Consider the following 23,461-nt stretch of genomic DNA (forward strand, 5'->3'; position numbering starts at 1 on the left):
ACACAGCCTTTAATGTACAGCCCTGTACTTAAGGACTGGGAGTCCCTCGGGCAGAGGGAGACAGGAATGGGATGGGCGCCAGACACAAGGCAGATTGAGCAATATCTGAGGGAAGTTGCTGGTGGACTGAGGCTCAGACAGTAGTCCAGGGAAGATGAAAATGAGAGACAGGAACTGACATTAATTGAACACCTACTATGAGGAACAAGGTTGAACTAGAAAGAAAAAAGGAAATACTTCAAATGATACGCTGGGGAGAGGTCACTACAGCAGGTGACTGCTGTACCCCTTATCTTCATCATCCTTATTAGCAATCACTAAGGGCACCATCGGCCATGCCCCGGGGCTGGGATGGCCATCATGGGTTCAGTCTACTCGGGGAGGTCAGACCCAACGAAATGCCTAGTCAGCTAGCTGCATATATTGTCGAAAGAGTAGGACACCAACCAGAAAGTGTCAGGGACCTGGGAAGGGACTGCAATGCCCTGCGGTGGATGAAGTTCCCAGGGAGAAATGGTGGATATGAGTGGAGAGGGACAAATTGGCATGGACAAGGGACAGCAGAGAGAACACAGGTGGCATGCTCAAGGGACTGTGACCAACAATTTATTATTCTTTTTCTATCACTTTGTATTTTGGATCCCTTTCACATACATCACCCCAGGAAATGACTCTGCTGTCCTTCACAAACCCCGCTAAACCCTGGAACAGATGGCCTTCTGTTCCAGGGAGTTCAATGGAGTTAAATGAATTCCTACTATGGGTAAATCATTGTTAAGTATTGCAGGGTATATAGAAAAGTGTAAAATATAGTCCCTGCCCTCAAGGACAAAAAGGATTTCCCTTCTGTCAAAAGGCCAGGGAAGGAGATCCCAGGATGACTCTGCAGCAGTGAAGTCTTAAGTCTGACAAAAGGCAGCAGGCTCTGGGTGGCGTGGACAAGCCCGAGGAAAATTGGATTTACCATCCATCAAGATGCTCCATTTGGGGGTGGTCCAAAAGGTTATTCTGGTGACTCTGCAGTTTCCTTCTCAGAATTGGTTACCGAGCTCGAGTCAGTCTGTCCTCCACATTCTTCCCACTATATTACTCCACAAACACAGAAGCCCGTCTGCAGCCAAACACTAGTTCAGAATCAAAAGCCAAAGTCACTGTAGATGTACTTATAACTCATCCACCGCCGGGCCACTGAATAACATCCCAATCAATGAGCAGTCTCGGACTTTGCAATTAATCCTGGAGAGGAAGAGGCGTCAGGACAAGAACAAAAGAACCAAAATAAGACAGTGCATCTGTGTAACTTCTAAATTAGTCAACCGTGGGCAAATGGAGGTTTGGAAATTTTTACTCTGCCCGAAGGTAACAAAGCAACCTTATCCTGGTCCTTTAAGCGCCAGTGAGGACTGAGTGAGAGAAAGCACAGCTGAGCATCATCTGAGATAAATGGAAATGCAATCTTACCTCGGGAATCCTCAGTCTGATGATATGGCTACTGCCATGAGGGAGCAGTCCATGGAGGAGTCTCAGGAACTTTCCAAGGTGGGTGGGCAGTGTTGCCAGTTCCATGACAAAATTGGCAGAAGCCCATCAGTCACTTCTCAAAAAGTGAGTGACAAGAATATTAAGCAATGAACTGGCTATATGGGTCAGCCAGAGGGCCTGTGAACCGAAGATTCTGAGCGGTCAGCACTCACAGAGGCGTACGTGACCTCCTGCTTCCTCAGATGACTGAAGGTCAAATATATGCTGAGAAGGAGCTCTCTGGAGCCTTGAGGTTCTGTACGCTGAATTTTTAGCTGGAAAACCTCTTTTCAAGACAAAAACATACCAGAGGACATTTGGAAGTATTTCCAAGAACAACTTCACATGCCCTGACTTTGTAATAGAGGGAGCTGGAAACCTCACTTCAAGACAGTGGAGGCAGAATCCTTGCCGCAGGCGAAGTCTAGAGGAAGGGACTTGTACACTGTGGATCAAAGCGGAGACTTCACATCGACCGAGTCTCCCACTTACACCACCCTCTTATTAAAAAAAAAAAAAAAGCAAAGAAACAGCCAGTACACAATCTTAAGACTCTTTATTTACAAGAAGTATCTCTGAGTCAAGCTGCTACATAATCGAGCCAGAAAATCTACCTACACTTGACAGTTCTGACCGACAGCCTTCAGTCTTGGAAGTTAAATGAAATGCTTGTTTTGATGTTGTTTTTGAACCAAGGAGCCCGTAAGTCCACTTTCATGTTTAATTCAGAAAATTCCATTTCATGAAACATCAGGCTCTGAAGTGCAGAAGTGGGCACAATTCTCCTTGCATTAAAACTCCCAAGGCAAGCTAAGAGGCTTCCCAGATAACCGGTGGTAACGTGCCCCCCAGGAGGACGTCACACAAGGAATCTGGGTGTTGAGAAAGTGGATGATTCACCCTAGAACTTTTTAAAGAACTTTTAGGGCAACTGAATGATGTTTTAAACATACCGGGTTGCTAAACCCGTCAGGAGAAACATCTGGATCTGAGAAAATCTGGCAAAGCTATCTGAATGAACACCAACTGTTCTCTGTCCTAAATGTTAAGATTATTTTTAAAGGTTAATTTATAGATATTTGGACAACAGGGGAAAAACTGTCTGGTGGGCAGAGAGTTGGAGAAGGGAAAACAGAGCAAAGGACAGATAGGCTGTGGATATTCTATGCATCAATACACCCTTAATAACATGTCTGACCCCATCCTAGGGTTGATGGGCTGCCAAGCTGCTGCCAGGACTCCCCAGGTCACACAGTCTCAAGGTAACTCTGGAGACAAGTTCTCTCCAAAAGCTTTCAGCATTTTCATGGTCTCTCTTTTACCCATTATTAAGCCATTTAAGAGTATTTCTGAGCATTCACGGGTTTCCCAAGATACTTCAATGAAATAGTGATATCCCTAGGTCAGCAATGGTTCTGAAGAAAGCATCTCTCATGATAGCACCGGACTGGACTGGAGAACTAAGAATTCTATGCTGTATTTCCAACTCTTTCTCTGGCCTCCTGCTCACTGCTCTCTCCACTACCCACTACATCTCTTGAGTCCACAGGAGGTGGTGCTGGAAGACAGGAAATGCAGGCTAGCACCAACCAGGCTGGTGTCTGTGGGCCACTGCAAATGACTTCAAGTTAACTACCAGCTACTCCCCACTTACTTGGCAGACGATTATCAAGCACTGCTCCTGGCCAGGCCCCATGCCCTCGATTACTTTCCAAGTTTCTCCCAACCTCAGAGATTAGGTTGGAAATCATTTTTCTCTGCTCTTTCTTAATTCCTGCAGTATGTAGGCCTACATGACTGAATGAGAGTTGGGAATATTAAAGACATTTATAAATTATAATAAAGGAGTCACATATATTAAAAATGAGAGTCTGTTATTCAAAAAGCCACAAATTATCTCACTTAGAGAAGACACTTAACAAAATATACATCTTAAAACTTCGGCAGTCAAGAATGCTTTTTATAATTGTTTCCATTTGAGAAACACAATTAAAATGGGTAAGAATTAATAGACACAACTTCACTCAGAATATGTAAAAAGCGTCCCATGTTTTTCTGATATTCCTCTTTGTGGTTAGCTAACCACGCACAGGAGGAACCAAAGTCCAAACGTTGACATCCCAAAGTGGCAGCGCTCTCAGGGGGCTTCTTCCCTCGTAAGTGACAAGCGGCGGGGGGAGGAAGCCTTACCAAGATGCACACAATCCAGTTCCTTACCCAGTCTTCTAGCATCATCAACTGTCAAACCATTTGCTCCGCTTTGCAAGAGGAACTCCTTTAGAAAGTCCCAATAATTTCTGCTTATATTGTTCCACCAGCTGGTTGAAGCGAACTTCCGTCTTATTTCCTTTAGCTTTTTTCCTAGGTACCTACAAATGAAAGGAAAGGAAACATAAGATAATCAGTTTCAAGCACTAAGCATTACCTTATCCTCGGGCCAGCCAAGGGAGAAAGAGAGTTAGCTTCAGAGATCTTGTCCACCACATGAGGGACTTCCAGGGAGTGACCCCAAAATGACTGTCCATTGGTGAGAAAACAGACCAGGAATGCTTAAGAGAAGGACCCCGCTAAAACACCACTCCCACTCCAACTCCCAAATGCTCACACAGATCTCCTCAAGGATGAGTCAGCCTCGAGTCCAGATGGTCTCGCTTGCCCTTTTCTTCACCAAGGATTACAGGGCTTCAAAGAGACCTCTATAAGATGGTCTGCTGGGTCAGAGGCTTCCCAGAGACACAGATTTCTTGAGTGGGATGAGACGGCAAATGCATCTTATACCCTTAAAATAAAGGGACTAGGCAAGGAAAAAAGAAAACCTGACCTCAAATGATCGAGAACGCATGACCACCACTTTCTACTAAAAAGAGCCAGGGCCCCTTGGAAGCTAATGCCAGGACTGACCAAGTAACAGATGCGTGGGGACATCCCACTGTGTTAGAAGCAAGGACACTACCACAGACAAGGCTGCATCAGGACAGGAGTCAACCTGAAGGGGCTTCTGCTGGCCTCCGATGGGACAGAATGATGACTGCATCCGGCTGAAACATGTCAAGTACACAGAAGCTCGCAAAGTCACAACGCTACAAAAACCTTACTTTCTCAGAGAAGGTTGGTAGGGAAACAACTCATTACTCTGGGAACTGATAAAAAGGAAAAAAAAAAAAAAAAAACTCTAGCAATTACCTTGCTTTTCCTACACAAATGGTATTCTGTGGTAGCCAAACAGTTGATAAGGGAAGGCTCTTTTTTCTAGACTTTTACTTAAAAAACACATAAGGATTGATAAAATTAAGAAATTACCATTCTGCAACTCGTACTGAAATACATATCTAAATAAACAGCAATCATCAATGGGTGCTAAGACTTTCAAATGGAGGGATGAAGCAGACAATCTCTAAGGCTACTGATGAATCAGAGCATCACTAAAAATGGGGCAACCAAGGGAGGAAGAATGGGGCGACGGGGCAGTTAGGGAATTTGGACTGACACGCACACATTGCAGTATTGTTTAAAATGGATATCCAGCAAGGTCCTACCGCACTGCTCAGGGAACTCAGCTCAATGTTATGTGGCAACCTAGACCCATGTATACAATGGATACATGTATATATGGCCGAGTCCCTTTGCTGTCCGCCTAAAACTATCACAACATTGTTAATCAGCTATAATCCAATGAAAAATAAAAAGTAAAAAAAAAAAAAAAAAGAGGCAACCAGACACTATGCACCTCACGGTACAACAGAAAGCACACAGCACCACCTATGAAATACTCTCACCAAGAAAACTGGACCTAAATCTAATCAAGGCTCTGGACCTAAAGTCCAGTTTGTAAGCAACATGGGGTACTACAGGAACAAGTTAAATGACAGCAACAAGGAAGAAAGCCGCTAAATTCAAAAGGTAATATATTCTAAAAGGCCAAGGACCTGGCTGATCCAGCTAATTAATAGCATGGAAAAAAGGGTGTAGTAAGGAAGACTGGATATTATAGGGGAAAAAAGATTTAAGAGATTTAAAAACCAAATACAGGGAATTCCCTGGTGGTCCAGTGGTTAGGACTCAACACTTTCACTGCTGAGGCACTGCTTCAATCCCCGGTCAAGGAAGTAACCGGCTTTTTGTTTGGAACCCGATTTATACAAACCAACTTAAAAATATGTATTTTTGAGGTAACTGGGAATGTTTTAATATGGGCCACACATTAGCTAGTAAGGGTTTCTTATTAATTTCATTAGATGTGATGATCGCATAACATGTGTCTGTGTGTATGTGTGTTTAAAGTGAAAGCAAGTGTTAGTCGCTCAGTCGTGTCTCAATCTTTGTGACCCCACAGACTACAGCCCGCCAGGTTTCTGCTGTCCGTGGACTTCTCCAGGCAACAATACTGGAGTGGGTACCCATTCCCTTCTCCAGGGGGATCTTCCCAAGCCAGGGTTCAAACCCAGGTCTCCCACCCTGCAGGCAGATTCTTTACCATATGAGCCACCATATGTGTGTAAGGCCTGATCAGCTGGAGATAAATCCTGAGATATGTTTCTACATGGGGTACATCCACAAGTGAGGTAGAGTTCACTGTAACATACTCACAGGATGGGGTGGGGGTGGGTAGGTAAAACAAGATAATTGTTGAAGCACAGTAACAAAATCATGGGGTCCATTGTATTCTTCTCCCTACTTTTAGGACTATGTACCTCCACATCTGCAGCCCTGTACAGAACTGCAATCTAGAAGAAGTCTTTTCCTTTGCTTAACTAATCAAGGCTCAAATGGCTGCCAACCCCGGCAGACCTGTGCCATACCAAAGCCTCAGGGCCTACAGAACTTACCTGCTTGGAAGATAATTTCTGCTTCTCTTGCTTCTGGTGGTTTGTCTGGGGCTTTGGCTTCTTGGGAGGGAGAGGCTTCATTTTGCCTTTGTCCCGCAACCTGAAACAACATGGTCAAGTGTCACCCTGAGTTCTTCCTCTAATTGGCACTCCTGAGGTTTTCTCAGCCCAAAAGATAAAAGGCCTTTTCTTACACTGGCTCTTTCTAAGCCCCTGAGAAATCAAGGGATACTGCAACAGAATGTCCTAGGGCTCAACATTTGTATACTTGTCTTTTGCTTTGGTTTAAAAACCTCAAGGGACTTTTAAAAACCATTGTTTACTTAACAAAAATTTCGTAAAGATTGATTTTTGTTGACAGCATTAATCTGTTGTTCTGGACAGAAACCTCAAGTAGGTGGGCCTCAGAGACAGCCATCAAGACAAGAGGAAGCGCTTCAGAGGAGGAGAAAAGCGGCATGAGAGCCCACCCTGGAAGGCCCCTCTGAGGGGCCCAAGGCCAGTCCTGTTCTGGCCTCCATTTGGTGCAAGAGTGACTCTGCCGGCATAGAGATACTGCATGCGGGACTGGAGCAACCAGCATCCCTTTCATCCACACAAAAGCCCCAAGGAGGAAAAATGGCGAAGTAAGACAAACCCTCTGAGAAGCCATCCCACATCTCACCTAATTTTGGGGCCTCGGTGTGAAGGGAGCGCCAGGACCTTTCTTCTCTTCTTCCCATCAGGCAGCTCCACGTGCTCCACTTCGGCCTTGGTCTGGAACCCTGCCCACGAGACAGAGTCTGCTGTCCCCTTCTGCCGCACGGAGGCCTGGCTTTGTTCCTGCATGTGGTTCTGAGCTGCCTTCTGTTGCTGCTTTTTCCCAGGTTCTGGTGGTACCTGCTGGGGCTCACCAGTTCCAGGCTTGGATTTCACTTTTTGCTGCAAAAGACGAGAGAATGCTACTTGGTTACTAGGTGAGATTTATTTGCTGGAAACACGCAGCAGAAGAGGACTGAGTTTGGTGAGAGAAGGGGAATTCTTCCCCCAAATAGTTAGAGACTTTAAGAAAATGAACACAAGCAGTTCACAGGTCCTGACATCATAACAGAGGGTTACTGGGTAGGGGACACAAAACAACCATTTTCCTTTTCCCATGCAGAAACGAGGAGAAAGTGTAGGTACGCCCCAAACTCAAAAGCCAGCAGAAAACAAACAAGAAAGGGCCAGCAGCATGGAGCACAGGTGTAATAGGAATGAGAAGAAATACCTGAAGTAATGAGAGTTGAAGATTTTCAAACTTCAACAGACATTAAACCACAGACTCAGAAAGCTCAGACAAACACCAAACAGGATTAAAAAAAAAAAAGTACATCTAGGCGTATCATATCAAATTGCAAGAAATCAAAGAGAAAAATCTTTCCCCAGAGGTAGGGAAAATTCATTACCCACAGAGGAACAAAGTTAAGATTACACTGGATTTCCCTTCAGAAACCATGTAAGCAAGAAGAAAACAGAATAAAGTGTTTAAAAGTATGTGTGTGTGGCAGAGGAATCACCAACCTAGAGTTCTATATCCATGTAATTATCCTTCAAAAGTGAAGGAAAAACAGAACTTTACCAGACAAACAAAAATTAAAGAAATATGGGGATTCCCTGGGGCCCAGGAGTTAGAACTTGGTGCTCTCACAGCCAGGGCCCTAGGTTTGATCCTTGGTCAGGGAACTAGTATCCTGCAAGCCGCTCGGTGAGGCACCTACCCACCTCCAAAATAAAATTAAGGAAATTTATCACTGGTAGACCTTCATTGCAAGAAATACTAAATGAATTTACTAAGAAAGGTAAAACGACAGGTTAGAAACTCAAATCCACATTAAAAAAAAAAAGGAAGAACCTTAGAGAAAAAAATAAATGAAATGAAGATAAGGAAAAGACATGAGGAGGAGGACATAAAGTATGTTACATATTTATTTTGCACAAGTGGGGGAAGACAAAGAAGATTCATGTGAAATCAATGCAGTAATAATAATGTTATTCTGTCCTTTTCACCTCAGAAATCTAAACAGGCATAGTGGGAGAACAAAGATCTATTTTATGCCTCTTATGTGCCAGTCTCTAAGTGGTAAGGGTGCAGATGAAAGAAAGAAGTGTCTACCTTTTAGAACTCACAGCCCAGTGGAGAAAAGAGATATAAACCAAGTAAAAAACTGAAAAAGAGCCTAAGGACATTCATGAAAGCACAAGCAATAAAGTCTCTTCTCTTCTGAGAGAGGTGGGGAAAAGTCACTTGGGGAATATGAGCATGGAAATTGAGAAGGATCCCTGAGTCACGGGAAAGGGGCACTTTTACACAGAAAGACGGGTATGTACGTAAGTGTAGATAACAAATAAGGCCACCTGAATTTTTTTTTTAAGCCAGAAGCTACAGAATCACCTCTGATTGAGGCAGTAAATAATTCTATAACTACAATAACAAAGCTGCCTTAAATAATAAGCAGAACCCAGATTTTTCCAATCTAGGGTCATGGTATGCATCACTGAAACTCCTCTTCTATGGGTCATGCTCATGATATACACCATAAAGACCCAGAACACAGCAAATGTTTGGTATATATCCAAGTCAAGGTATACTATCGATGAGATCTGTAAGAGTTATGGTATCAAGAATAATCTGGTCTTCTATGTCCTGTGGCATGATGGATGAGAGAATGAGTACTGACTGTGTACTGACCGTGTAGCTTGTGAGACAACTTACACATGTTAACACAGATGATATTAAACCTATTTTTATAAACTAGAAGCTGAAGCTGAAAGGGGTAGTAACTTGCCAAGGAACTCAGAAAGGGGCAGAGCCTGAGTTTGAACATGAGTCTTCCTGTTCCCAGAGTTCCTCTACACTACACTAGATTAGAAACAGTACTAAAACTACCAGGAATCACTCCTCTGGAGCGTACAAGATGAAAAGAGAATTACGGAAGAGATAGCTGAAATCTACAGGTAACGGACAACTTAACCTTGGTTATTAATTCTGACATGTACCATCACCAAACACTGCAGTACAAGCACTGCTGACTGCCAACAGCATCGGGCTGCTTCTCCTCGCCCTTTCCTTCTGTGGAGCTACCACCAGCCAGGCCAGTGGAGGAGAGACGGCCTGCAGAGTTCTAGGAAACTAAGAGGAAAGCGTAACCAAGAACCTAGCAAGGCAGAGCCCTAATTTAAGGGAACAGAATCACAACTGAACAAAGCGGGAGCTTAAATATGGTCTGAAAAAAAATTGAACTGTATGCTTAAAATAGTAGAGTTTATGTGATGCATATATTACCACAACTAAAAAATAAAGAGAAAAGAAAAAAATTTCAATTCTGTACCTGGCTGCGCTGGATCCTCAGTTCCTTGACTTTAAGTTTCCTTCGATCTTCCAAAGAGAATTCCACTATTGGTCTCTGCAGCAGCAGGAAACAGATTATCATTCATTTGATTTCTTAATCTCAGCATGCAATGGAGCTGAGATGCTCGCCACCCCTGCCCCCACTACCCTCTTGCTTGCAAGTCAGAGGGTGCTGCTCACTTCCCTCTACTTAGAGGCAAGGGGCCAGTTCTGCGAGCAGACTACCCAATTTAGAGTTCCCTCCAATCATCCCGTCACCTGAGTCACCGCTCACTTCTCCAAGGCCTTGCCACTCTTATCCATCACACAAGTGTCAGAGGGCTTCCCATAAATGGCCCCCGGAGGACAGGCCCCCCGCCACAGGACAAGGCTCACCTTCTGAGGCCCGAAGATCTCCGGATTGTTGTTGATGTGGCGCAGGGCCGCCAGGGCATGCTCGTGCTCCTGGAACTCTGCAAAGGCGTAGCCCAAGGACTGACCCTTAATTTTCCCATAAGCTCCTTTCAGGTCTCGCATCACCCGACACTACCAGTAGAGTGAGGAAAAGAATCAGTAGTTAGAGGATTTATTTTTAATTTATTTATTTTAATTAGAGACTAATCACTTTACAATATTGTAGTAGTTTTTGCCATACATTGACATGAATCAGCCATAGTTAGAGGATAAAGACCCTTAACAGCTTCAACAAGAAATTAGGTTATTGAAACAGTCTTCATCTATATCACCATCACAAGAGTTTTACTGGAGTTAACACTTATGAATGTCTGTTTTACTAGAATACACCTGAGAGCACAGAACACATTAAATAGGTATTTTCTTGCTTTCTAAGGGTTTACAAACATCCACACAGACCTCCAAATAAGCATGCAGATAAACTTCCCAAGAAGAATTTTAATGGCTAACTGCTGATGTGACAGCACATACAAGCTGAGAGGTATGTGGTACTTGGGGTGGTATAAATCAGCACCGGGACTGAAGTGCTGTCTGCAGGTCTCCTCACTGAAGAAACCACTCAGAAGAAATATTACTGAAGAAGGGAAGGATGAAGGCCTGATGGCTTTAGATAAGAAAGTTCTGGCATGAGGAAGATCCTGACCAACAAATAGGCTCAGAAATACAGGAAGGAGCTTCAGCTATATTTGCTCAGAGCTCAGATCTTCTCTTGAATGATTTTTTCCTAAAACTTTAAGCTGTACCAGGCATCTTGGGGCACCAAGGAATGGCAGGGTATTTTGGGAAAACTGATCATTTACATGGTTTCACTCCCAGGAAGCTGTGTTTGTCGGGTAATGGAGAAGTCTAGGTATCAGGGACATGTGGATGCCGCATTTGGTATATGCCCAGTATCTACTCTGTGCCTAGAACGGTGCCATGTACTGCAGGGAAATCAAGAAAAGCATATAGGCAGCCGGACACGCTGCACAGCCCTCCAGTCTCCTCAGCTGCTGCCCCCAGGCCTGGCCCAGGGACTCGCCTCGATGCAGCATGGCACAGCACCCTCGACTTCATGCTCAAGAGCTAAAGTGAGACCACTGGATGGTGAGACCGTTCCAAAGGCCTCTAGTCCATTTTCTGGGAGCAGGTGATGACGGAGTCAGTGCACACCTGGCGGGACCATGGCTATTTAGCAACCTACATAAAAATGGCAGCTTTTGCCAATTTGAGAATTTACTCGCCTGGATCCAGATTTATTCTGGACCTTCAGAGTTAACGACTGTGATGCCCAAGGCAGAGAAGCTGACAGTCTTTTGAACACAGTAGAAGAATGAAAGGACTGAGTCAGGACGGTACTGAGCAGGTGAAGTGATTACCACCCATGGCCAGAGGAGGGGCCATCAGGAGATACTGTCCCACTGCGGATGGCAGACTGGTTGGGCACAGCATCGATGAAGTGGTATGTGATGAAGACTCACCTTAGCAAAACATTAAAATTGTACACTCAAAACAATGTGGAAATATTCTCATCCTCAGTGGGGATGTTACTAAATACTCCATCCCTCGGCACTACTGGTGGGTTGTTTTTATTTTTGAGCTGAACATTTACATTATATTCACCTGTGGCTGGAGAAGGCAATGGCACCCCACTCCAGTACTCTCGCCTGGAAAATCCCATGGATGGAGGAGCCTGGTGGGCTACAGTCCATGGGGTCGCTAAGAGTCGGACACGACTGAGCGACTTCACTTTCACTTTTCACTTTCATGCATTGGAGAAGGAAATGGCAACCCACTCCAGTATTCTTGCCTGGAAAATCCCAGGGATGGGGGAGCGTGGTGGGCTGCCATCTATGGGGTCACACAGAGTCGGACACGGCTGAAGCGACTTAGCAGCAGTAGCAGCAACCTGTGGCTAGTCTGGCATGCTTTATAACAGAGCCATAGAAACTGTGTCTTGATACTCTTTTTTTCCTTAGTTTTCTTAGTGATTAAGAAATTTGGATTGTATTTCAAAAGAAAATATAACTGATTTTTTGGCTTTTTAAAAGTTTTTATTGAAGTATAATTGATTTACAATGTTGTTAACTTTCAGTGTATAGTAAAATGATTCAGGTATTCGTTTAAAAAAAGAAAAGCATAAAATGAGGCTCTTATCTTCAAAAAGCTTACTATCTTAGCTGAACACTATACTTACACATACGAAAGATTTAAAGAGAAAATTCAATATAATGCAAATACTATAAAACTCACATACATGTCTCTAAGCGATGACAGGTGTTAGATATACAGACTCTTACTAAGTACCACAGATGCTGATGAGAAATTACATAACTGACTCCTATGACAGTAACTCTTTGAATGGTTTTACTAACAGTGGTGTCAGCTATGCTCACATTCTCTCCTATAATTCCCTGAATAGCAATATCATACATTTTGAAGGGGATTTCCAGGAGTAGGAAAATAGTTCATGGTGATGAATCAGAGCAAAGTAGATTCATAATACTGGCTATGCTGCTTATTCAATAAACACTGATCAAGAGATGACTATGTGCCAGTTTCTATGCCAACAACTGGGAACAATGAGATGACACCTGCTCTCAAAGAGCTCAGTGTGGCTGGGAGAAATGACTGATGAATAATTACAGGACAGTGTAGCAATAAATCCCACAGCAGGCATGTGGGGGCGCCGTGGGGGCAGGACAGCGGTTCCTGTAGTCACACAGAGCCTGACTACGTCTTGGTGTGAGCTCAGAGTTTGTCTAACACAACTGCTGAAGACCTGAGTGACTCCCTGTGCCCACCACAGGGCACTGAGAACTTACTATAGTGCAAGAGCCTAAATGGTAGTGAAATGCTCCTCTAAGGAGCAGAGGACATAGATTATTTTCTCTGCAAGAAAACTAGCATTACAGCACCTGGTATAATGCTGAGAATGCAGCAGGTATCCAATAAATGCTTGCTAAATTAAGTCATGAGTGCAGATACTTCTGCACATTCTGCTGCAACTGGTCAGATGTGAAAAGCAGTTCTTAGAAGGGAAAAAAAGTTTTTTAAACCTCCCCAAACCATGAAAATCACCAAACACAGTCTTGTCTGCTGACAATGAGCCCAAGAGAAAATCTGTCAATCTACTAGCACCATGGGCACGCGTGCTCAGTCGCGTCAGTTATGTCCGACTCTTTGTGACCCCATGGACTGTAGCCCGCCGAGCTCCTCGGCCCATGGGATTTCCCAGGCAAGAATACTAGAGTGGGTTGCCATTTCCTCCTCCAAGGGATCTTCCTGATCCAGGGATTGAACCTGTGTCTCCTATGTCTCCTGCAATGCAGGTGGATTCTTTACTGCTGAAGCCACCAGCGAAACCCACTAGCACCACAGCCTGAACTAAACATGTGCTCTGACCCAGGATGAGCGGTGAAGCCCCGAGTGGGCAGGGCCAACTCTCACCTCTTTGATGCGCACCGCCTTCTCCCCTCTGGTGGAATTCAGCAGCAGCTTTCTGAGCTGTTTGTCATCCACAGCCTTTGGGAGATTGTGCAGGCACAGCCTGGTCCGGGAGACAAAGATATTTTGGTCCTTGAGTTTCTGATGCTTCAGCAGCTCGAACTGAAAGAACAACAAATTGTTAACAGTACAATCTACTCTTTAAAGATACAGGCATATAATTCTCCAACAGGAAAAGAACCATGACCCCAATCCAGTAACCACACATCTAGAAAAAATAATAGAAATCACCCACGCTGCAGCCTTTTGATGATGCCCAGCACACAGAGAAAGAAAGGTTCGAGGAGGCAAGAGCGGGGGTGGGTGATAAGATCATGGGCTCTGGAGTCAGGCTGAATTCGAGACGTTACATAACACTTTTTAAGCCTCAATAATTTCACCTACAGGGTAGAACTGCAGATCAAAATATAATACCGATTTTTCAGTACTGATGTGAGGCTGAAATAAGGTAATATGCATAAAATCCCAAGCTCAAATCTGGCCCAAAGCAAATAATAAATAATACTGTAGTTAACATCTGTGCCAAGTCCTTACCTATCCACCAACTCAAACTGATTATTTAGTCCTTCCAAAAGGAAATGGATTTACTTAAAGGATACGCGACAGAATACTGTCTTGTCTCAACTCTGCCACCTTGAGGCAAAAAAACGTCAATAGAAACAAACAGTTTCCAGAGCCTGACCTATGTTGCACAAAGCACTGGCCCCAGGACAATCTATCTCTAAAGTGAAAGGGTGACCTTCTTCTCCTGACTTGTTTCTTAAGAGCAGCTCAGCAGAAATAAGTTTTACGTTAAACTTTTATCAAGTTTCATTTTTGCCACTTCTTATTTGGTAAAGGTACTATTACAGCAACTCACAAAATAAATACCCTGGAAACAAATATGAAAAGCGCTATCTGAAGGGTTATCATGCTTAAATTCAACAGTGCGATTTTTCTCCCAGGAAAAGCTGTGTCTGCTGTTTAATTATAATACATATAATCTAGTGAGCCTTTTGCTAGAAAAATTCACTTTAAGGAGAATTAAATGTGTCACTATTGCACTATGATCAGAAAAGGGCATCCAATGCCCCCCACATACCATAATCTCTAGATGCTCACTACCAAAAACCGTCGAGGACACCAGTCTAGAGCCTGCATGGAAAAGAAATGCTGCCTCCGGGCTCACTACATTCTCGTCTCTGTCCGTCATCTTTTGCACTTTCAGGTTCCAGAGCTAATTCTATTAATGATCATGTATCTTTACCATTCTAGGCTGGCTTAGCTTTGTGAAAGTAAACTATACGGGCAAAAGTAAAAATTATTGGAACAAAGATTGCTAAGCAGCAAAGGAACTCAACAGTACCAGTTATCACTAAAAATCCCATAATATGGGGTTTTCCTAAAATGATTTCATAATCTGGAAATACCCTCCCTCCAACAAAATACATCTTATCTCTCCCTTCCAAGACCCACATCCGCACTTCCCTCCCTATTTAGCCCACACTGACCTTCCTTTCTCATGTTACTCTGCATTTATACTGACACCTAATTATATACAGCCCGAGCCTTTAAGTGTCTACTTCATGATCTAGAAGCATACTATCTGGGAAACACATACTGTTGAGCATTCCAAAAACAAAGAATAAGACCCAGTACATAATGTTGACATGGTATTATGTGTAATGTTGGGCTAGTGTTTGTTCCACCTGTACACCTGTTTTCTAACAATAGTGTAAGTAGCACCTGTGACCGAGACTTGCTTGGCTCTTTGATGAGCACCTTCAGCATTATTATTTATTGATTTATATTGAGTCCTGCAGAACCTGAAGCTGGTGCCTAATCTACTCACTCGTTCTCTCTTGGCCATATCAGCAGCGCTCACACCCTCTGCAGCCTTCGTCCCAGCACGAATCACTGCAGAAAGAGGGAAAAAGGCCAAGACATCAGCAAGGGAATTTTCACTGAGCAATAAGAGGAATGTGATGTGAATGATGCAAGCTCTCTCTAGAGGGCCCAGAGGACTATGCTGGCCAGGACACAGTGGTATCTGGGTAGGTCCAGAAATAGGCTACAGGGCTAAGTTCTTGTCTATGAGCTGCTCTCAAGGACTAAAACTGAACATTTTGTGATTTTGTTCTCCTTCTTCCTTCCCTTCAAAAAATTTCATGTCGTGTCCAAAGTCAGATGTGAAGGCCTAAAGGAAGTTTTGGAAATAAGTACATTTTAGGCATTTGGAATGCCAATATGCTCTACCTATGACCTGTCCTTGGAAATCTCCCTGCTCATGTATTTGGGAGCCATTTCTAAGCGGTGAGATAAGCCAACCAAGAGAACAGCCACACTGTATAACACCGGGCCCGGCCTCAAAGGTTAACGGCCTTCCATTTGCTAGTCCGGGCAGTAAGGCTGTGCAGCAAGTAGCAATATTATGTGACCTAAAGGAAGGAATTCTCTTTTATCTTAATTAAAGCTAATTTCTGATTATCTTTCTGACACTAAGGGAAAGGTACTCAGTGCATATTTTAAATCCATGAGTAATCCAAAAGAGTAATTTTAGTCATAATTTTCAACTCCTTCAGAAAACCTATCAGAAATGATGACAAGGGACAAAGGTAATTTGGGTTTTTCCTCCCTCTCTGCCCTGATAATCTTCTGATGAAAAGGTCTAAAGGCAATCCATCAGTCAGAAAGGAGAGTGGGGACTGGCTAATCCATGAACTGGGTGAAGGTTTCCTAACAGACAGCTGTGCATCTGTTAAAGTGGAATCTGCTATATCTGCTAAAGTAGAATAATAATAATATACCACCATTAAAGAGGATGCAGGGATTTAATTTGAAACATGCTCCAAACACACTACTGTCAGGTTGCTGTCATGGCAAGTGGCCAGCTTCTCCGAAGCCTGGTTCCCCTTTCCCTGCCACTACTCACAGCCTTCTCGGGCCAGATAGAGGTTACGGGTCCCAGTTGGCTTCTTCACCTTCTTTGTCCGGAGTTTTGCAGCCTCATCACGGGTCACTGCCAAGTCAACCTTAAGCTGCCGGCCATCCAGTTTAAGTCCACCACCCTGAAACAGATTGCGACCTCTCTCTCAAAATTCATGATGAGTAGAAACTAAGCACTTGACAAGGAGCACGAAGGAAAGGGAAAACAGCAAACCCCACTGTTGTGTGGACCCCGCCGCTAGGGTGTTTTAGGCCAGCTGGATGCAAGTGGATCACTGAGCCGAACAGTATTTAGCACAGCTGTGCAAAGGCCACGTGTTCATTTGTTTTCAGGGAGTTGATTAGTCCCAAAGTAGGACCAAATTAAGAAAAACGATCTGTAAATAGGCAAATTTTTAGTATGCTAAAGAAAGCTAATGAAATAGTATTGATAACTCTACTCATGAGAATTTAAGAGACAATGGCAATACACAGTAACTCAGCTCAAAACAATCTATACTTGGTTATAGAACACACAGAAAAATTTTCTATCACCTACACACTTTCTCTCTCATTTACTCCACTTCGTAGATGGCCTTAATCCCTTCTTGTCCCAGTCTTTCACGCCATCAGCCTACGATAGAGACTGATGTAAGAAACTGACCCATAATATAGATTATTATACCTACTTCCTCACCTATAAAGGATTACTCACCTTACAAACACCTATAGGACTGAGGTGAGGATTTAACAAGGTCATGCGTGTGAAGCTCAGCGCCTAACACACACTCTGCTGTGCTCAGTCCCTCAGTCGTGTCCGACTCTCTGTGACCCCATGGACTGTAGCCCACCACACGCCTCTGTCCATGGGATTCTCCAGGCAAGAATACTGGAGTGGGTTGCCATGCCCTCATCCATGGGAGCTTCCCCACCCAGGGATCAAACCCAGGTCTCACGTATTGTAGGCAGATTCTTTACCAGCTGAGACGCCAGGGAAGTCCTAACACACACTATGTATTCAGTAAGTCTTAGCTTTATTGTTTTCATATCATTGACAATAATAATAATCAAGTTTTGTGGAAATATCAGCTGTTGCCCTTGGGAGGCAATCACCTAAATTAGAGAGTAAAGGATGTCTTCCTTACCTCAGCCTCTGGAGAAGCAGCTTCCAGGCATTTTTGGGCTGCTTCTTGAGTCATGAACTGGGCAAATGCACAGCCTGCACAGAGAGACAAAACCAGGTGAGATCCCAAACTCGCACGGCCCACTGGAAGCCAAAGACAACACTACGCACGGTGGCAGCCTGACTGAAGTGGAAGGGGTAGTAGCATCCTTGTGTTAAGTACAATGAAACTTAACTAAAAAGTACTGTGTCCAACACCAGGGGTTCAAGACAGGCAAGATGGCACACCTGCTCATAATGGAATTTTATTATTACTGCCTGCATCTTTTCTAATGCTTCTTAGAAACTTTAGTTGCACCATCTCATGCAATGAGAAATATCCACAAGAAATACTAGAGAAATTCCAGGCTAATGTTTCAGTATTACTTTCTACGTGCTTGTTAGAGGACTAAAAAAAAAAAAAAAATGAAGCAGCAACCACTTAAGCCTGAAACTACAGATCTCACTGTCATCAGAGTCCCTAAGGAGGCATCAAGTGAGGGCAGGTCTAGTTCCTGGAGTAAAAGTCCCTGGCCTCTACCCTGTGAATATAGTGGTGAACTGGAAAGTCATGAGCTCAACTTTTGACTCCTGCTATAGAATTTCCACAGGTATACCTTTCACTGGTTAGAGGCAGGGCCTATCAACTACCCTAATCTTTTGCTTTTGATAAAAAGCAGCTTTTATAAGGGAAAAAAAAAGTTCACTTTACAGTAAACTAAAAAAAAATTAAGTTCCATAATATTTTGTTAGCATTCCTATAAGCCTTAATTCTTCCCTCACAGAGGAAGGCAGTGTCATATTTCCTAGAGCTACTGTGGCACTGACCCTTTGCCCCTGTAAGAATGAATGGCAGCCAACTAGCTGCAAGGACGCATGTGGCAGGCCAACCCAAAGGCCACATCTAGTGAGGCCTTCCCTGCCTTCCCTGCCTCCTGCAGGCAGGGCTAAGTACCCCTGCATCCCTCCCCTGCCCCACACTCCACCCAGGCCATCCTCCACTCCCATTTCTATTATGGATGTCAGGGAGCATCTTCCCTAAAAGACTTGAACGTCTCAGGAAGAAAGCTCATGTTTCTTGGCTGTTTCTACATCCAAAGCACCTACCATGACATCCACCGTTAACAGATAATCAATAGGAAGCAACAAGTAATACAGAAAGAAGTCCAATATGCAGAAAATGAGGTGGGTTCTTCTCTCTGAATGGGTACGAATGTTATCATGGGAATTTCCAGGGCATCTACTGGGTCAGTTTTAACACTTCCCCAAAAGTCTTCAGATAATACTTAGCCCTTCCAGGCAGCAAAACAGCAGCTAACAGGGATGAGGGGTAGGAGGCAGCCAAGGCTGTGCGAGTAGGCAGAAAAAGTGCCAGGAAAATCTAATATGAGCTAGGGAAAGACAACGTATCATGGGGAAAAAAAAACAAAAACTATGCTTATTAAAACCATTAACTCTCAGCTAACATTAACAGACCAAGAAAGAGATTGAGCAGTTCAACCACAGACTCCATTCTAAAAATGTCAACCCAATACATTAGGGCACTCAGAAAGAGATAAAAGAGATGACCAAAGTCAAGCAGTATCAGACAGTACTTGCAACATTCTATGCAATTCTAGTTGCCCATTTTCAGAAAAATAAAAATGGAGAAGGTCCAAGAAGTATAATTGAGTATCAGAGCTAAAAGCACCTGAAGTGATTACTCTAGTTGAACCCACTCATTGTACAGATAAGGAACGGAAGCCCACAGTGGTTAAATGGGTGCCAAAAAATCACCCAGCTGGTGATTTAGCTGGGATTAGACCCCTAACCTCCAGAAAGCAGGTTAGTCTTTTTTCCATTACACTACCTCATTTTACATCTTCTATAGCTAAGTAAAAACCAAAAATGATCAGGTTTCATCAAACTGGAAAATAAGACTTAGAATGGAGGTAATTAATCCATAGATAGGCTCCAGAGAGCTCCAAAACACTCAGAAATGGCATTTTTATGAGGATAGGGTTCAGAGTTCTTGCTAGATCTCAAAAGGATCAAGAACCAGAATGAATTAAAAAGTCACTGCTTTAGCAGAACAACTGCACTCGATAAAAATCAAAGATTATGAATGGGTTGAAAAGATGCTTATCTAACAACAGTATATTAGAATGAGGAGTGGTCAATCTTTAAGCTCAAAAGAAATAGCTTAGGGGGGAAAAAAAAAACCAGCACCACCACTAAGGCAGCACTTCTGCTTTTCCTTTTGACTGTTGGCATTGCAACAAAGTTTCCATCAGCTTCCCTCACTAACAAAAGCAACTGAAAAATATCTTGGTAATTTCAAGCACTGTGGAATGATTAATACCCATGAGATGCTATCACATTTGAAATTCAAAGAACAACAAATGGAATTCATTACCCTAAAGTAAATAAGCAAGAGCTTAAAAAGCTTAGACAAAATTACGGCTGGCAACACCATGACAGATGCTGAGTCTGACATCACTGGAAGACAACCTCAGAATGTCCTTGGTGCTTCTATGGATCACAGAAACCTGGATGACGGTGGACCCCTGGGAGGGCACACATTATGCTCTCATGTAGCCTAATCAGTGCCCATGACAGTGGTCTCAATTGTTTTGGGCCTGACCAGATGACAGCAAATACCTTTAGAATGCTCTGTGTCTGGATGCAAGACGATGCGGACATATTTAAGATCTCCAAATTGCTGCAGGAGCTCTCCAAGGTCTTCTTCCTCTGAGTCAAAGGACAGGTTTCTATGGAGGACAATCAGGTCACAAGAGAGGTCAATTACAAAAGTGAGACCCTGTGTTCCAGTACCAGGTGAGTGAGTCAGACATCATCTGGAGTGGTTCCTCGGAACCACCCTCCCCAAGGATAGCACCAAGGGGTGACCCCCACTAGCCAGGCCACTGATGTATGACTCTGCCCATCGGCCATAACTGACTGACCTTCCTCTGTTAACCAGATTCTCTCTCCCAGGAATATAAAACTTGAACACACATATACAAACATCAGAAGTTGCAGACACAGATTCACCTCAAAACAGCAGTGTGGGGAGCTGAAAATGTTCTGTAACATATATATGTATCTCCACATATAAAGGTATATGTATATCTGTGGCTATATACATGAAAAATGTCACTGGGTTGTACACATACTTTACAGAATACATGTTATACCTCAACAAGGGATAAAACAAGAATGAGTGTCTTCAGACAAAGGATCACACAGTCTTCCACAGCAAAGGACCCAGCAAAGGGCCCTTCTTGAGGTTTGCTCTTTGACAACCTTGATTCTGTGAGCTACCCTAACATTCATCCAACAAACCAGGTTTTTCACTTAAATTGGCCAAAATTAGTTTCCCTGAGAACCAAAAGACTGACAGCAAATGAGAAATCAAACATCTCAATGTCTCCTCTGTATTCCTATGAAATCTAGGTTTCAGTTAAAAGTTTACAAAAGTCAGAAAATCCTTCAAAATAGTAACTCAAAACCAAACATGGTAAAGTTTATTAGCTAAGTACAAAAAAAAAAAAAAAAGAGGAAGAGAGAGAGAAAATTACTATTTCCCTTGATGGGATTAAAAAATGTTGGAAGGAGATTTTGTTCTACTAAACTTCAACATAGTGTAAAGGTTCTTAACCCAGTTACGCACAGCCTTCCAGGGGCAAGAAAAAGAGTTCCAAATAAATATCTACAATTTTACTTCTCTTTTGCTCAATTAACAGCTCCATAAACAGTTTCATCTTATTGAGCAACCAAGATAAAAAAGATTTTCTGCAATAAGACACATCCTAGCTACATTATTGCTTCTAATTTGCCTCATCGTGTTCATAGCCTTCTCTCTTTCATCCCTTTACTTTCCTAAATTCTCTTTAAATTAAAAAGATGTGTAAGGAAGGGAATCTTGGTACTGAGGTCACAGGCTTCTAAGTGTGACATTCCTCATCCCTATTACACAGAATTCTCTACAAACATGAAATTGTTTATATGGAAATTCCAAATAACACAGTAAAAAAAAAAAAAAAAAATGGAGAGACGTGCTATAAAGGAAGAAAATGGGCTACAGCACAGCATGTATAAGCTGAAATCATCCTTGTTAAGTATTTACGATATGAACACATGCAAGGGTATTCCTTGAGTAGTGATGAAAGTTAATTTTGTGTGTATGTCTTTTTGCCTATTCATTTCCTAAATTTCCCACAATAAACATAAATTACTTGCATAATGAAAACCATCTTTAAAAGACTATACAAGAGAATAAAACAGAAATCTCTAAAATAAGACCCAAATAGCCCTAGCAAAAATGGTACTTAAGAAAGGACGAAAAGGCCGTTGAGGTGTGCCAAGGACATCCCGACTTCCTGAAAATGCCAACCTACGCAGTCAGTGCAACTGAAACAGCAAAGGCAACATGACACGGTGTCCCCCTCTCTCGCTTTTCCAGGAAACAGACGGGATGCTTCACTTTATGGACGTGACTTTATATCAGTCAGGCGTGAGGAGAGAATCAACTAGGGACAAGAGGTACAATCCCTCCCCAGCACTCACCCTAAAACAAAGGCCAGAAGCAAGATGCTTCTATTAATAACAGTTGAAGAATTCATTTGTTCCATTGACGCCACCCCAATTACAAAGAATGAAATCTAAATGAGGACAAGATACAAAGACCCCCGCTGTTTATCTCCTGTGTATAGTCGATTCTCCCACACGTTTCTCATCGTGTGCTACGTTCCTAGGCAGATGTGCTGATGGTCTTACATGCATCTAACTTTTTGGCCTACCTAACAGAATTAGTGGAAAAAAAGAAGAAGAAGAAGGGAGAGAGGAAGAAGAGAAGAAAAACTTACGAAGGCAACAGAAACAGCAGTTCTCCAGACAGAAAGTCATACCTGATAAAGACAGTCTTCCCTTCATTCACATCAGAGGGTAGTTTCCTCTTCTTCCTCTTCTTCTTTGAGACTTCTATATCCAAAGTAAAAAGAAAATCAACAAACTGAATTTAGGACTAGTGCAAGCCTTACAACAAAGAGCTAAGTTGTTAAATATATAAAGATCTTACGTAAATTAAGAAGAAATCCAATTAAAAATGAACAAAGGACATGCAACTAAATATATGAAAATCCTCAAACTCACTCATAATTAAAGAAAGACACAGCACCAGAAATGAGATATTATTTTTCACCGAAGATTGGCAAAAATCAAAAAAGATTAAATTCATTGTGGTAAGGGTGTGGGGGAAAATGAGAGAGAAAGAGATTCCCCTACACTGTCTGACGGTAAACTTTCTAGAAATGTAAAATGTAGAACATCAGAAGAGAAAAAAAAATACATTCACATAGACAAATATACATTACACTTTACACCAGTGCATATACATTCATGTTTTAGCTTACAGACGTATTATACTGACTATCCTCAGATACACAAGAACACTGGTTGTCTGGTGGTTTAGTCGCTAAGTTGTGTCCCACTCTTGCGACTCCATGGATTGTAGCCCATCAGGTTGTCTCTGGGGAAGGGCCTTAAGTGGCTGTGGATTTGGGTTTAAGGGAGATTCACTGATTTTAAGAACTGACATATATGCTTATATATATGAAGAAAATTTCTGGAAGGATACAAAAGAAATAACAGAGGTTACTTTGGGGGACTACTGGGAGGACTGGTGAGGAACTTTTAGTTTCTGTATTACACCCTTTTGCACCACACATATATTTTAAATTAATTTTCTCTCATTAGTGT

At 42.8% G+C, this 23,461-nt stretch overlaps 1 protein-coding gene across 2 annotated transcripts in view; it reads right to left on the reverse strand.

Annotated features, from left to right (window-relative positions):
* Positions 1-2,062: 2,062 nt before the first annotated feature.
* Positions 2,063-23,461, reverse strand: part of RBM28 (RNA binding motif protein 28) — a 32,279-nt gene continuing 10,880 nt past the window's right edge. Inside the window, exons 9-19 of one of the 2 annotated variants that reach the window (XM_005205680.5) lie at positions 22,612-22,684; positions 20,363-20,472; positions 17,706-17,779; positions 16,568-16,703; positions 15,488-15,552; positions 13,600-13,758; positions 10,093-10,242; positions 9,698-9,772; positions 7,012-7,268; positions 6,348-6,447; positions 2,063-3,890 (exon numbers count right to left, since the gene is read on the reverse strand). In XM_005205680.5, the coding sequence (XP_005205737.1) occupies positions 3,756-3,890; positions 6,348-6,447; positions 7,012-7,268; positions 9,698-9,772; positions 10,093-10,242; positions 13,600-13,758; positions 15,488-15,552; positions 16,568-16,703; positions 17,706-17,779; positions 20,363-20,472; positions 22,612-22,684 (1,334 nt within the window). In that variant the 3' untranslated portion in view covers positions 2,063-3,755. The remainder of the gene's footprint in view (positions 3,891-6,347; positions 6,448-7,011; positions 7,269-9,697; positions 9,773-10,092; positions 10,243-13,599; positions 13,759-15,487; positions 15,553-16,567; positions 16,704-17,705; positions 17,780-20,362; positions 20,473-22,611; positions 22,685-23,461) is intronic. The other variant, NM_001191390.1, reaches the window with a different exon arrangement.

Source organism: Bos taurus, chromosome 4 (assembly GCF_002263795.3).
Source record: "Bos taurus isolate L1 Dominette 01449 registration number 42190680 breed Hereford chromosome 4, ARS-UCD2.0, whole genome shotgun sequence".
Classification (NCBI taxonomy): Eukaryota; Metazoa; Chordata; class Mammalia; order Artiodactyla; family Bovidae; genus Bos; species Bos taurus.